Here is a 14,754-nt window from a genome sequence, read left to right on the forward strand (position 1 = left end):
GGTACCGACAAAACGGAACTAAAGTCCTTCTTGAGGTCTGAGGGGAAGCATGTTGAAGACGTACACAACAAAACCGGAAGTGTTCACTGAATGTTCTTTTAACATGCTGCATATAGACCGTACATTTTTTAGTATTGGAATTACTGTGAGTTCCTTTTAATATCGAGGTTGTCGTTCGTAACCAGTCGCTGATCGTGATGGATCACAGGAGAAAAGACAAAAGGTCTCCTGTTCGCGACGGCAAGATGAAGATTAAACAGGAAAAAGTGAGTCCCGCCAGGCCTCCGAGATCGCGGCGCTCGAGTTCGGGTTCAGACCGCAGCAGTGCGAGTCCTCCGGCGAGAAGACGGGAGCACAGGTGCGTGACTGACTACTTCATTGCGCTTTCTTTTCCACTTTGCTCTTTTATTTTAGTGGATTAATACACGCAATCGCCACAGTCTTAACAGCTAGTGTGCCACTTGTAGCAACCACCTTGACGCGAATCCTTGCTGGTTTTGTTTTGATCGCCCGCCAGGGAAAGAGACAGATCGCCTGGAGAAAGAGACCGCTTACCGGGACGGCACGGGGACAGACCAGCCCGAGACAGCGGGAGGAGTCGGAGTCCACCCCACGGAGCTGATCATAGGATAAAGCGGGTACATTTACAATACAATTCACTTCATTATATATCGTCACGATACTGTGTATTTATTTTTTGATTTTTATGTTTTTACATGTAATCAATCCTATACAGGACTACTTTAACTACTGTAAGACTAGTTAAGACACTAATTGTTATTATGTACGCTAAATTCAATGCTGTATTTATAGACCATTTTAAAGTGAGGAAATAACGTCTTTGGTCCTTGAACGTTTCCGGTTAGCTAACGCGGGCATTCTCAACATTAGAGAACATTTACTCACTGATATTGCGAAAGTTTGTTTATTCTTGCTATGTCCAAATTAGATCTAGGACCATGTTTTACATGCTCTTTTAGACCAGGAACTAACATGCTGTCAAATTAAAGTGTTTACATTCGTGAAAAGCAAAACGCAAGTAGTTACTTGGATTCCAGCAGTGAAGGAGTGATATCGACTAGAAACGATAGATAGATAGATAGATAGATAGATAGATAGATAGATAGATAGAAACAACTTTGTCATTGCATAGTACAGGTACACAGCAACGAAATGCAGTTTGGCATCTACCAGAAGTGCAAAATGTAGCAAAAGTGCAGATAAATATGTAGCATATTTACAGCAAGTGATATACAGTGAGGAAAATAAGTATTTGAACACCCTGCTATTTTGCAATTTCTCCCACTTAGAAATCATGGAGGGGTCTGAAATTGTCATCGTAGGTGCATGTCCACTGTGAGAGACATAATCTAAAAAAGAAAATCCAGAAATCACAATGTATGATTTTTTTTTACTATTTATTTGTATGATACAGCTGCAAATAAGTATTTGAACACCTGAGAAAGTCAATGTTAATATTTGGTACAGTAGCCTTTGTTTGCAATTACAGAGGTCAAACGTTTCCTGTAGTTTTTCACCAGGTTTGCACACACTGCAGGAGGGATTTCGGCCCACTCCTCCACACAGATCTTCTCTAGATCAGTCAGGTTTCTGGCCTGTCGCTGAGAAACACGGAGTTTGAGCTCCCCCCAAAGATTCTCTATTGGGTTTAGGTCTGGAGACTGGCTAGGCCACGCCAGAACCTTGATATGCTTCTTACAGAGCCACTCCTTGGTTATCCTGGCTGTGTGCTTCGGGTCATTGTCATGTTGGAAGACCCAGCCTCGACCCATCTTCAATGCTCTAACTGAGGGAAGGAGGTTGTTCCCCAAAATCTCGCAATACATGGCCCCGGTCATCCTCTCCTTAATACAGTGCAGTCGCCCTGTCCCATATGCATAAAAACACCCCCAAAGCATGATGCTACCACCCTCATGCTTCACAGTAGGGATGGTGTTCTTGGGATGGTACTCATCATTCTTTTTCCTCCAAACACGTTTAGTGGAATTTTGACCCAAAAGTTCTATTTTGGTCTCATCTGACCACATGACTTTCTCCCATGACTCCTCTGGATCATCCAAATGGTCATTGGCAAGCTTAAGACGTGCCTGGACATGTGCTGGTTTAAGCAGGGGAACCTTCTGTGCCATGCATGATTTCAAACCATGACGTCTTAGTGTATTACCAACAGTAACCTTGGAAACGGTGGTCCCAGCTCTTTTCAGGTCATTGACCAGCTCCTCCCGTGTAGTTCTGGGCTGATTTCTCACCTTCCTTAGGATCATTGAGACCCCACGAGGTGAGATCTTGCATGGAGCCCCAGTCCGAGGGAGATTGACAGTCATGTTTAGCTTCTTCCATTTTCTAATGATTGCTCCAACAGTGGACCTTTTTTCACCAAGCTGCTTGGCAATTTCCCCGTAGCCCTTTCCAGCCTTGTGGAGGTGTACAATTTTGTCTCTAGTGTCTTTGGACAGCTCTTTGGTCTTGGCCATGTTAGTAGTTGGATTCTTACTGATTGTATGGGGTGGACAGGTGTCTTTATGCAGCTAACGACCTCAAACAGGTGCATCTAATTTAGGATAATAAATGTAGTGGAGGTGGACATTTTAAAGGCAGACTAACAGGTCTTTGAGGGTCAGAATTCTAGCTGATAGACAGGTGTTGAAATACTTATTTGCAGCTGTATCATACAAATAAATAGTTAAAAAATCATATATTGTGATTTCTGGATTTTTGTTTTTAGATTATGTCTCTCACAGTGGACATGCACCTACGATGACAATTTCAGACCCCTCCATGATTTCTAAGTGGGAGAACTTGCAAAATAGCAGGGTGTTCAAATACTTATTTTCTTCACTGTATATGTAAGCATATGTACAGTGAATAAATATATAGGCTATAACAGTGCAGAGATGTGTGGACATCATTTAGAAGTACAGAAATGGTTCTAAGGCTATGGCATTGAAGAGGAAATGTGCAGAAGTGAAGGTTACAAGATTATGGCATTTTAAGAAGTTAGCAAGCAGAATAAACAGTCTAATATATACATATATATGTATATATATATATATGTATATATATATATATATATATACAGTATATATGCAGCATTCAAACTCACACACACACACACACACACACACTGTTCTACCACAACAAGTATCACAGCAACATCGCAACAAATTACACTTCATTTAACCACAAACATTTAAAAACCTAATAATAATAAATAAACTAAATAATTATATAAGCAATAAGTTATGATGGAACACAACAATTGATTTGGTAATGGGGGGGACGGGGGGGACTCATACATAAGCCATAGCGGATTATAAAATGCATCTCTCTCTCTTTGCACTCTCACAACCCCCACACAGACTGGTTTCATTTAATTATCTCCAGATCTTAAAGTTGTTGTACTTTATTTATAACCTTAAACGTTTAATGTTCTGAGTAAAAAGTTGCTGCCTAAGTGTCTGATTTAAGGAGTCCTTTAATTCCATATTATCATCTATTTGTATTAGCTTGTATAAATATCTTAACTGTATTTTTTTAGCTTAACTTAAAAAGTATTTGTTAGTCATTTTGTTTTGACCACTCTGTGCTTTAAAAAATTGTGCCACCTGAAATGCTTTAGGACCAGACATGTGCAGTATCATCACAACTCTTATGTTATTGTTTACATCCTTGAAATGGTCTATAGGTAATGGCTGTTCTCATATTTTTAAATAGGCTTATTAACTAATAATGTTACTATTGTGTACAGGAAAAAGAGGACCATAATGAAAGAGTAAATAGGTTTCATGAGCAGAGAGCAAAACGAGAAGAACAGCGGCATCACCAACGAGACCGTGAAAGAGGCCAGGAGCGGCACAGAGACCGGTCTCGAGAACGGGAAGCAAATCTGTACCAGAAGCAGCAAGCAGAAAGGGAGCAACAGAACGAGCGTCGCCGAGAGAACCGTCAGAGGCTGGAGGCAACTGATGAGGATGAGACACAAGCCTTTGGCGGTGAAGAGGAAGAGACTGAGGCCCCTGCTGCCGAGAAAGAAAAGCCCAACTTTGAACTGTCAGGTGCTCTGGTGGAAGATACCAACACGTACAGAGGTGTGGTTATTAAGTATAACGAGCCTCCTGAGGCCAGAATCCCTAAAAGACGATGGCGATTGTATCCCTTCAAAAATGATGAGCCACTTCCGGTAATGTACATCCACAGGCAGAGTGCTTATCTGCTTGGAAGGCAAAGGAAGATAGCTGACATACCTATTGATCATCCCTCCTGTTCCAAACAGCATGCTGTATTCCAGTACAGGTGGGGAATAATACATAAAATGTACATTTATTGTTTTTATTAGAACAGTGTCCTGATATATGAACTTTTATTTTAAATAGAGAAAATAAAAAATGAAGATTAATGAGAAGACAAATATTATATAAACCCATCTGTCATTTCTTTACTCCCCACTAGGGGTGTGCACCCCACACTGCTTTGATTAAACCAAATCGAAGAGTCCTTGTCACATTTATTGGCAACCCTGCATTTGGTACACTGTGCAACCGTTCATTGCCAACATAAGCCTTAATGCTTCCTGAAATGAAGAGTACAGAGCATTTTATCTGAGAAGGATAAAGCCTTCTCAGACCCATATCCATTGTTAACACAGAAATTTTTATTGCTATCACTTGATTGATGAAGGTAAACGCACTAGTGTATTATTTGATTTGTGTACTTTAATCTTTTCAATGCTGATGAATAACTGAGTAATCAGCCCCTGTCTCTCACCTTGTGTTCCTGAGTGAAACAGGAATTTAGGGATGGCCAGTTAAGTGTCCCTTAATATATTAAAAAGAAATTCTAGGGTCATTTAAAATATGATAAGATTTTTATTTTCAAAAAATGCAATTTTGTTTACTAATAATAGATTTACTGTAAAAGGTAAGATGATGTGATATTAGATGGATGTTTGATCAGAGGGGTGAGTCACAGTTGACATTCAAACATGTGTATTTGAGCTCTGACAAAAAAAAAAGCCAGAATGTGCCAGTGAAGAAATATTGCATATGTGCAGTGGCAGGTTTAGGATGCTAATGTATAGAGAGGAATGAAGAACAAGTCTGTTATCTAAAAATAACTACTGTGCTAAAAACAGAGCACTAAATTGTAAAGGCACTAATATAATGTGTATTTGAATTCTGTTTGTCATTTCAGACTAGTGGAGTTTACACGAGCAGATGGCACTACAGGCAGGAGAGTGAAGCCCTACATTATTGACCTTGGTTCAGGCAACGGTACTTTTCTGAACAACCAGCGTATAGAAGCACAGCGCTACTATGAACTAAAAGAGAAGGATGTGCTGAAATTCGGCTTCAGCAGCCGCGAGTACGTGCTCCTGCATGAGTTTTCCGACACGGCAGAGGTCGATGCTAAGAGGGAGGAGGAGGATGACGAGGACGAAGGCGTTGATGAATAGTCACTGCTCAGTTTACCAAAGGGCTTGTTTTAATAGACTTTTACAAAGAGATCTGACTGTACAGTCTCGATCGCTTTGATAGAGCCAAATGTTGCCTGGTTTTATGGTTTTGATGTGACTATTATGTCTAAATGAGGTTTATCAAGAAATACACTGATGGGCTTTGGCCTGACTGCTTTCTGTATAAATCTATTCTCAGGTGGACAGCATTAGCATCATATCAGATGGCATTGTGTTGTCTGGTACTGCCCAGGGTTGTCCCTTTATCCCAAGTGCTCAACGCCAGATCAAAATCTATATTTTTTGGATAATTTGTTGTCAAGAGCATCTAGATTCTGTAAATATCTTGAATATCGTCGGTTTATTTTAGTTTGTAATTCTTAGTCATGAGAACATTTTTTTTTTCTAGTTTGAAGACTTTTCTTTAGCATAATGATGACATTATATTCATTATTGTTCTACTCATGGTAGTAATCTTTTTTGAATTTTTTTTTTATTATTATTGAGTTGCAAAATATTCCATATGTGTTTTGTGTTTTAGAGGCTTTGTATTGTAAAATAAAAACTGGATAGAATTTTTTTTCTTTTCTTTTCTTTATTTCTAATTTGAAAAAGCAAAATGTGCCAACATTGTCTTACAACCACCAACAGGCACTGAGGGTTGTGGCTGAATTCTCACTGAGATTTTCCAGGTATTTATATTGCCACCTCTGCATTATTCTTCTGATTTTGTTGGGGTGAACTGATTGGGGTTGTATAAATATTAGTGCAGTGGATGCACATAAACTCTACCTTATGTTAAAATATACTGTATTATTAAGACTTTTTAAAGTTTTTAAACATAATTAGGAAATCATTACCATTGCATATATCCAATTATTAGAATTATGATGCAATACTGAGATCAGATACAGTGTTTTTGTGACCCACCTGAACATACCACTATATTGTCACTGAAATTCATAGGTCATGTAATTGGTATACAGTTTTAGGTTCTTGTGATTTGCCACATGGGAAGTTTTTTGTAAGAATATTTTGATGTCCAAAAGTTATAGACAAATAAGATTTCACCATCGTATGATGTTTACGTATCAAAATTATGATTGGCATAAAATTCTAAGCACATTGTCTTTTACTATTAGGATATTTTGGTTTTAAACAACAGAAAATTCATTAATGCTTTAGACTCATGTAAAGCAGACAAACATTTTAAATTTGAATAAGATAGGGATATAACAATAAGAAAGGGATATTCAATTAAATTCCAATTATGATTATATTATCCACTCTTTTATTGAATTATGTGTTTTCTAAAATGTCATTGGCATATGTTGTATAGTGTATATATAATACACAATCATGGTTTCTTGTATTAGCTACTCTTTACAAATTTGTTCCATCTTTTAGTTGTATAATAACCTGTACTATTCACTCTGCCTCATGGAACTATGGAAAGATACCAGTTCCACAATAATCACTGTTGGAAAATTCAGACTGGTCTAAAATACCTACCCACTGATAGACTATTTCTGTCTGCTAATAGATTATTTTTGCCAACCTTACTATCCTGGATACAAAGGGATACCAAGTTAAGGTTAACTAAAGTGCAACAACCCATCTCCGATGCTGCTTCATTCATGTGGTATCATCTTTTCAAACCCTTTAATCTTGATTTCCAGTATTTTCTTTTAAAGAAATGATGGTGAGAGTAGGGAGCAGGTTGAGATGAGCTGCTGAGGTGGAGGTACAAGCTGAAGAGAAGAGGAACGAAAGTCAGTAGGAGAACATGCATGTGAATGAGAGGGAGGGTAGTGGAGTGATGTGGCTGCAAGAAGTAGAGGTGGTAAGGTTGAGTTTAGGTACAGGGGGTGAAACTGTACAGAGTAATAGAGAGTGTGTTAGAGAAGTGAAGAAAAGAGTGCAAGGTTGGAGAAGTGTGGCAGGAGTGATTTGAGATAGAAGAGTATCTGCAAGAGTAAAAAGAAAGTTTATAGGACTGTGGTGAGACCTGCGATGTTGTATGGTTTTAAGACAGTGGCATTAACAAAAAGACAGGAGGTGGAGCTGGAGGTAGCAGAATTGCAGTTAAAGATGCTGCAGTTTTATTGGGGGTGACGAGGATGGACAGGATTAGAAATTAGATTATTAGAGGGACCGTAAATGAAGGACGTTTTGGAGACAAGGTGAGGGAGGCGAGATTGAGATGGTTTGGACATGTGCAGAGGAGGGACATGGGGTATATCAGTAAAATGCTGAAGATGGAGCTCCCAGGGAGGAGGAAAAGAGGAAGGCCAAGGAGGAGGTTTATGGATGTGGTGAGGGAAGACCTGCAGATAGTTGAAAGAGGCAAATGTAGAGGACAGAGTGATGAGACGAATGATCTGCTGTGGCGACCCCTAATAGGAGCAGCCGAATTAAATATAACATAACTTGCAGATACGGTGGTGGTGATTAAGAAAGTGTTTCGGCGCAGTAACTAGCAAGGAAAAACATGCTTACTGTTAGTATTTATACACATATATGCTGGTTTATCTTCTAAAATGGCATCTGCGTCACTCATCCTTAAGAATCCTTCAGATAGAGACTTTTATTTTGAAAGTGTTTACCATGACCCGGATATGATAGTCGTTGCATTGCCGGTCTTCAGGTTGTAGGGGAGTTTTTTAAAATGCTGTAACGTGCCGTGTAACGTAACTTTTTAATGTACTTTCTAATGGTTTATTTATCACTATGATGTTGCTTGTTATTTGTTTTGCAGGACGTATCTGTTTATAATGCGGCGTAATCGCTGAGTGCTTGTTGAATTCATGCGCAGTTTTGACAGTAGAGGAGATCAGGGTACAGGGATTTGAGTGTAAATAGTAGTGCAGTGACACGTTGGATTTCTATTTATACCTTTTTATGTTTGTATAAAATGCAAAACCTCTTGTTTTATTGTGCTTTTGTATCTCATGGAGCGTTTGAATGTAACGCGTTAGTTGGGTGAGAGCTCTGGGTGGGTTTGTGTTTGTTTGTTTGTGTTGTTTGTGTTGTTAAGGCTGTCATGAGCACGTGCAGTGGAGCTCAGCAGGCTTCTCTGCGCTTTGGCCAGGTCGTTATTGGGCCACCTGGCTCAGGTAAAACCACCTACTGCAGAGGCATGCAGGACTTCCTCAGCCAAGTCGGGCGCAAAGTAGTGGTGATTAACCTGGATCCTGCAAACGAGGGTCTGCCATATCAGTGTGCAGTGGACATTGCTGAACTAGTCACGCTTGAAGATGTGATGGAGGGGATGAAACTAGGCCCAAACGGTGGCCTCATCTATTGCATGGAGTATTTAGAGGCCAATTTAGACTGGTTAGAGGCTAAACTCAAGCAGTACCATGACTGCTACATCCTTTTTGACTGCCCTGGTCAGGTGGAGCTCTACACTCATCATGGGTCAGTGCGAAATATATTTAGGCAGCTATCAAAGTGGAATTTCAGGGTGAGTAATGAAATGTGAGTATGGCAGATCTACTTATTGGTGTGTGTGTAAGAGTTATGACATCCTGTACTTTTGTGTTGTGTTGGATTTTCGTTCATGATTCTAGTTGACCGCAGTGCATCTGGTGGACTCTCATTACTGTGCCGATCCAGCCAAGTTCATTTCTGTGCTGTGCACCTCGCTGTCCACCATGCTTCAGGTGGAACTGCCTCATGTCAACATTCTCTCGAAGATGGATCTTATTGAGCAGTATGGAAAGCTGGGTAAGTAGCTTCTCTAAATTAGTGGTTCTCATCAAAGTGGTTCCAAGCTGCACAGAGATCAATGATTGTGTGTGTGTGTGTGTGTGTGTGTGTGTGTGTGTGTGTGTGTGTGTGTGTGTGTGTGTATGTATGTATGTGTGTGTGTGTATATATATATATATATATATATATATATAACACCCCACCAACATTTAGTATCAGGCTAAGGGGTAGGCATACATCAGGACACCAAGGTGTTGGAATAAACTACTCGTACATGTCCAAACTATGGGTGAAGACCTACTTCTTCCTGAAACATTCAAACTTGTACCGAGTTAACTAGTTATTTTCCCTGTTTGTCTTTATTTTTATTATTTTAAGTGTATAATTCCATCCAACATAGTTTATCATATAGATCCTGAGTTTGCAACCTAGTGAACCAATGTTGGTTTATTCAGTGAAAAAGTATTTAACGCACTTTTGTACGTCACTCCAGATGAGGGCATCTGCTAAATGCCATAAATGCAAATGTATCATGCTTAATTCAGATACGCCCTCAAAAATAGGTAGGTATATAACTTGTTGGAAAATAAACGGATAAAAAGCTCAATGGGTTGGAAATAAAAACTAAATCTTATTGCACACATTTAATCAATGAGTCCAATATTTCAGTAATTGGATTATAATACACCATTTGTGCAGGGTAGTACTGTGGAATAGTTTTTGTTTTTTATATAAAATATATACTAATAAAGAGTATCTGGCTGCAAAAAATCCTGTCCTACAGGATAAACGTTTCATTGTGATATTGTGATTTGAATGTCCAACATTGCAGATTATATAATAGAATAGTCAAAAATGTACAGCATGATGAATTTTTGAAAGGCTCTTTTTGGACCCCCTTTCACCAGCTTTAACCAAATGTAATATCGTAAGAAGTCACCATGCTGTAAATTTGTAAATTACCTTTAGCAATAACCAGGCTATTTTGGATCCAAAGTGATACCAAGTCAAATTTAAACTACAGAACAACAACCCTTTTCTGATATCTGTTCATTCATGTGGTATTGTCTTTCAAAGCTTTCAATCTTGATTTTTACACGGAGGTTATGGACCTGTCATACCTGGTGGAACATTTAGCCACAGACCCATTCTTTAAGAAATTCCACCGTCTGAATGAGAAGTTGGCTGAGGTGATACAGGATTATGGCCTTGTGTCCTTTGTTCCTCTGAATGTGCAGGTTAGTTCTCTCTCTGTCTCTCTCTCTCTCTCTCTCTCTCTCTCTCTCTCTCTCTCTCTGTCTCTCTCTCTCTCTCTCTCTCTCTCTCTCTCTATCTCTGTCACAATCTCTATCACTAAGTACAAACAAGTATCAGATGTCCTAATTACTTTTCCCTACTGCATTTCCTTATACTTTTCCTACAGGACAAGGAGAGCATGATGCAGGTCCTTCGTACAGTGGACAAGGCCACTGGCTACTGCTTTGGTGACTTGGAGGAAAGAAATCTCCAGGCCATGATGTCAGCTGCAGTTGGTGCAGATTTTCAATTTAACTTGTATCCTTATTTAATCCGATGTCCTTTTTCTTTTTTGTCATTTTTATGAATAAATAACCTTTATTAATTTGGCAGATCGATATATCAAAAGTGACAGATATAATTAAAGGATAAATCCAACCATCAATTCTCCACTGCTTCATATTCCTGTTTCTGTAACTGGTTGGATTTTAGTGGTTTAGTCTATTCTGTCTTTGAAATATTTATTTATTAATGTGGGTGAAATAGATTTCCTTAATATTTTTTATTCCAGAGCTCTTGGAGTACAAGAGAGATATGTGGAAACCAGCAAAAAGACTTTGGAAGAAGAGATCATGGATTTGTAATTGTAATAAATGCTGACTGTAATAACTTGGTATTGATGATCTTTTCTTTCAACTTTAAGATGAGCTTTATTGTAGTATGCAAACCGATTAACACTTGTATGAAATAGCACACTGTGAGCATCTACATTGAACATTTTTAGAATGAGAAATAAGCAATTATTTATACGTACATTCAGATATAAGGAATCTTTCCCATGTAAACTAAATTTTTAATATTGAATCAAATATTTTTGCATTAAATATGCATTAACTTGAATACGACAAACATACATGGACACCAAGTCTCTCGTGTTTACTTAATTCTTAAATTGGAAAAAAAGTATTTATAAAATAAAACATTAAACACACTTCAACACTCAGTGTAAATAGATTCTCCAAATTTACTAATCAGTGACTACAGAAAGATTTTCTGAAATTCAAATGTATAAATACAACCTGGGTGTTTTGGAAAATATTAGTCAGCTAAATATTATAAGATATTAAATGCATGATGTCCTTGTTTGTTTTCCCCCCCTTTTCCTTCCTCCCATTTTTTATTCGAAAAGGTATACATTTTTTTTTAACCAGGACACAATGCACCTACACCATGCTGTACACAGTACTATTTTTCAGGTCCTTGTTGTGGCGACCCCTTATGGGAGGAGCCGAAAGAAGAAGATGTTTTAAAACCTTGCGTACAAACGTGTGCTCAATAATGACACTCGATCCAAATGATCGAATTCAATACATGATCTCTGTGAAAACGGGATGGATTTAATACTGATCTCCAAACCATTTTAAAATGACATTTCAAAGATCATCCACTAGAGGGTGCTGTGGTAAAGAAGACCCGATAAATATAGGTTGCTTTCATGGGCTGTGTAGGCCTGTACTTTTTTTTAGACCTATAGGCGTCTTATATATATATTTTTTTAATTTATAGCTGTGAGTGTATGGTGAAATAAAGGTGTGAGGCATGGTGGGTAGGTTAGGTGTTAAATGAGCCAAAAGTGCTATGATGTATAATTATAATTTTTTTAAATAAAATAAAATACACGACAAATCGCAACATAAAGTACGCAGTACGTTATAACATTTGTTTGTGCGCTCATTTGAGAGTCTCGTAGTGGAGAGACTGCTGCATGCGGGACACCTTTCCCATCATGTGCTGCCTGGACCTTGTAAAGGCCCTGTCACCCGCGGAGGAACACTGGAATGCATTGTACACGCGAGGGAGAGATGACAACTATGTTACCTAGTGCCTTGTGTTTTCAAAACCAGTCTTTTTTGGTTTTCTTTTCAGTTTAAAAATTACGATTTTCATGTTATTTTGGTCGATCCGTGTCACCCTGTACGATTTACGTCGCCTCACAGTCTCCTTGGGGTTTTGCGCTAATAATCACCTTAACGCATACTTGTGTGCTTACGCGGAAGGACTTGTGAGACTCCAGGGTTGTGCGTCGCCTCCTAGCGCACTCGATGTGTGTGGGCGTCGCTAAAACACGGAGCGGAGCCGCAGCTTCACACATCCTCATTCCACTTTACTTACAAGCACGACCGCTCCTTTGTGAGCGACGAGATATATTTCAAGTGTGAAATTAAGCATTTGTCTCATCTCACTTTCGAGAATATGATGTCTATTTGACAAAAAAAGCCTTAGGAACATTTTAACATATTAGAAGAAATCTTCTACTGTCTAAATGTACAATGTAAGGAGTAAACACATGATGTAATCCAGAAAGAAAATGGTGTGTGTAATATTGTACAAGCCTTAGCTTACTTTTTTTTTTTTTGACTGGATTTATACAGTGGAGGACTAACAACATGAGCTAACTATAACATTAGAGGTGCATGCCTGTGAAATGTACAGCCTTTCAAAAAGAGGGAAATGTAGTTACTTGTCTTCTTTGTTGGTTTGTTTGTTTGTTTGTTTGTTTCTGCCCTGAGGAGTTTAAAAACAATAGTTATCGAGTCTCGTAAAAGTACTGAAGAATAACACAGACTCTGAACTTTAGTTATGGCCTAGGAAACTGTGAGTAGTAGGCCTACCTCAGCTAAGAGGAAATGTTTCTTTTAATGTTTGGAAAAAAAAAGTTTTTACCATTACAAAAATTCAGTTTCATTTTTACTTTCTAGACATGAACATGTTTAACTTTGTTAATGAATGTGCTTGCTAAAATTATAGCAGAGATAATAGATAACAGTAATGTATAGCCTAAATAATGAGTCTTTGTGCAGCCAAATAACTGCAGGAGCATTGGAAGGCAGCACAAATATAATAAACTAGCAGTTTTGTGTAAAATCCTGTTCACGCTCCGCACCGCTCCTATATCATTATAAAGCTGGGAAAATGTATAGTACTATGCAGCACCCCCTCCTCTTTTTAAATAATATATAATATATAATTGCATTTTATGTGATTTTATATATATATATATATATATATATATATATATATATATATATATATATATATATATATATATATATATATATATATATAAACCAAAAGAACCAAAAGAAAACTTCAGCAATGTGTCAGAAGGAACATGCATGTACTTTTTTGCATTCTGTATGTAGATTTTCCAGATGATCAACATATGTCTTCATTTTTCATTCTTCACTATGCAGGGTCCATATCTTATGTGCAGTCACATCTTTGTAACATGTTATTGATGATTCTTTCAAAAAACAAGCGCAGGGGGTTTGGTAGACGTGGAGCAAAGACTGAGAAAACAGGACGCAATGAGAGAGAGAGAGAGAGAGAGAGAGAGAGAGAGAGAGAGAGAGAGAGAGAGAGAGAGAGAGAGAGAGAGAGAGAGAGAGAGAGAGAGTATGTGTGTGTGTGTGAGCTACTGACTCGGTCCATGATCCAGTCCACACTTTAGTTCGAGCTGCATGGTAAAATCAGGAGCCAGACAGGCAGGAGTTAGTGATGTGAAATTCGCTTCTGCCTTCCTAGGCTTATGAATGTACTAGTTTGACAAGTTGCCTACCCTATATTTCTAGTTTTATATTCTGGTAGATCTCTGAGCATTTGGCTCTAAATTGTATGGAACCGGAACAATTTCAATTGAATACAATAAACAAAAATGTACCTTCCTTTTTTATGCATTTGAGTCTATTCATCATGCTGTTTTTTTGTTGTTGTTTTTTTTTTTTTTTAGACTTGTGATAAACATGATGACTCCTATCTTCTCTCTGGTATACTTAATATTTCATTCTGTATAGTGAAGTCACTATATTACCTACTCATATTCTCATGCTTGAAACAAAGGAAATGTAGCAGGTTAATTGTAATAATAATAATAATAATTATTATTATAATAATGAAAAAGTAATGTGGGCTTATTATATACCCATGCCTGTTGTCTTTTGGTTTGTTGTGTGTCTCTTGTGTGTTCTGAGTGAGGGTGGGGGGGTTTGGTTGTGCGAATTCACCCACATCTATGCTTTCTTGAGCTGGTTTCTCAGACTGCCACTTCTTTCCTTAGCACACTTGAGAGAGAGAGTTTGTGTGTGTGACGGCTGCCCAGCAACCTGCTGGCCAAGGCCCAACTTCCCTGTGTGTGCTCTGGTTACTTTGTAGATTCCCATGTGGGGGTGTGTCTGGGTGTAAACGATTGAATGAACCACTAATTGAAAGAATGGCTCCATACAACAATCTCCACCTTTTTTTTTTCTTTGCCTTGACTCTAGCTTATGTGTGGT

At 38.3% G+C, this 14,754-nt stretch overlaps 2 protein-coding genes across 3 annotated transcripts; both read left to right on the top strand.

Annotated features, from left to right (window-relative positions):
• The first annotated feature begins 47 nt into the window (after positions 1 to 47).
• On the top strand, positions 48 to 6,052 carry snip1 (Smad nuclear interacting protein). 2 transcript variants are annotated; one of them, XM_083548050.1, is made up of 4 exons: positions 48 to 358; positions 518 to 638; positions 3,770 to 4,314; positions 5,212 to 6,052. In XM_083548050.1, exons 1-4 carry the CDS (start codon positions 198 to 200, stop codon positions 5,471 to 5,473), a joined length of 1,089 nt encoding a protein of 362 aa, XP_083404176.1. In that variant the 5' UTR covers positions 48 to 197; the 3' UTR covers positions 5,474 to 6,052. The 2 variants fall into 2 exon arrangements, with proteins under 2 accessions (XP_083404176.1, XP_083404175.1); XM_083548049.1 differs by having other exon boundaries at positions 48 to 357; positions 505 to 638.
• Positions 6,053 to 8,095: 2,043 nt separating this feature from the next.
• Positions 8,096 to 11,087, top strand: gpn2 (GPN-loop GTPase 2). The gene is made up of 5 exons (XM_083548513.1): positions 8,096 to 8,939; positions 9,046 to 9,202; positions 10,262 to 10,422; positions 10,608 to 10,738; positions 10,992 to 11,087. Exons 1-5 carry the CDS (start codon positions 8,517 to 8,519, stop codon positions 11,062 to 11,064), a joined length of 945 nt encoding a protein of 314 aa, XP_083404639.1. The 5' UTR covers positions 8,096 to 8,516; the 3' UTR covers positions 11,065 to 11,087.
• Positions 11,088 to 14,754: the final 3,667 nt, after the last annotated feature.

Source organism: Silurus aristotelis (assembly GCF_946808225.1).
Source record: "Silurus aristotelis genome assembly, chromosome: 1".
Taxonomy (NCBI): domain Eukaryota; kingdom Metazoa; phylum Chordata; class Actinopteri; order Siluriformes; family Siluridae; genus Silurus; species Silurus aristotelis.

Coding starts and splice junctions, on each gene's coding strand:
- snip1 (XM_083548049.1), top strand. CDS start 198: ATGGATCACAGGAGAAAAGACAAAAGGTCTCCTGTTCGCGACGGCAAG. Junction 358..504: donor GGCGAGAAGACGGGAGCACA/GGTGCGTGACTG, acceptor TGGTTTTGTTTT/GATCGCCCGCCAGGGAAAGA. Junction 4,315..5,211: donor CATGCTGTATTCCAGTACAG/GTGGGGAATAAT, acceptor TTGTCATTTCAG/ACTAGTGGAGTTTACACGAG.
- gpn2 (XM_083548513.1), top strand. CDS start 8,517: ATGAGCACGTGCAGTGGAGCTCAGCAGGCTTCTCTGCGCTTTGGCCAG. Junction 9,203..10,261: donor TGAGCAGTATGGAAAGCTGG/GTAAGTAGCTTC, acceptor TGTCTTTCAAAG/CTTTCAATCTTGATTTTTAC. Junction 10,739..10,991: donor GCAGATTTTCAATTTAACTT/GTATCCTTATTT, acceptor TTTTTATTCCAG/AGCTCTTGGAGTACAAGAGA.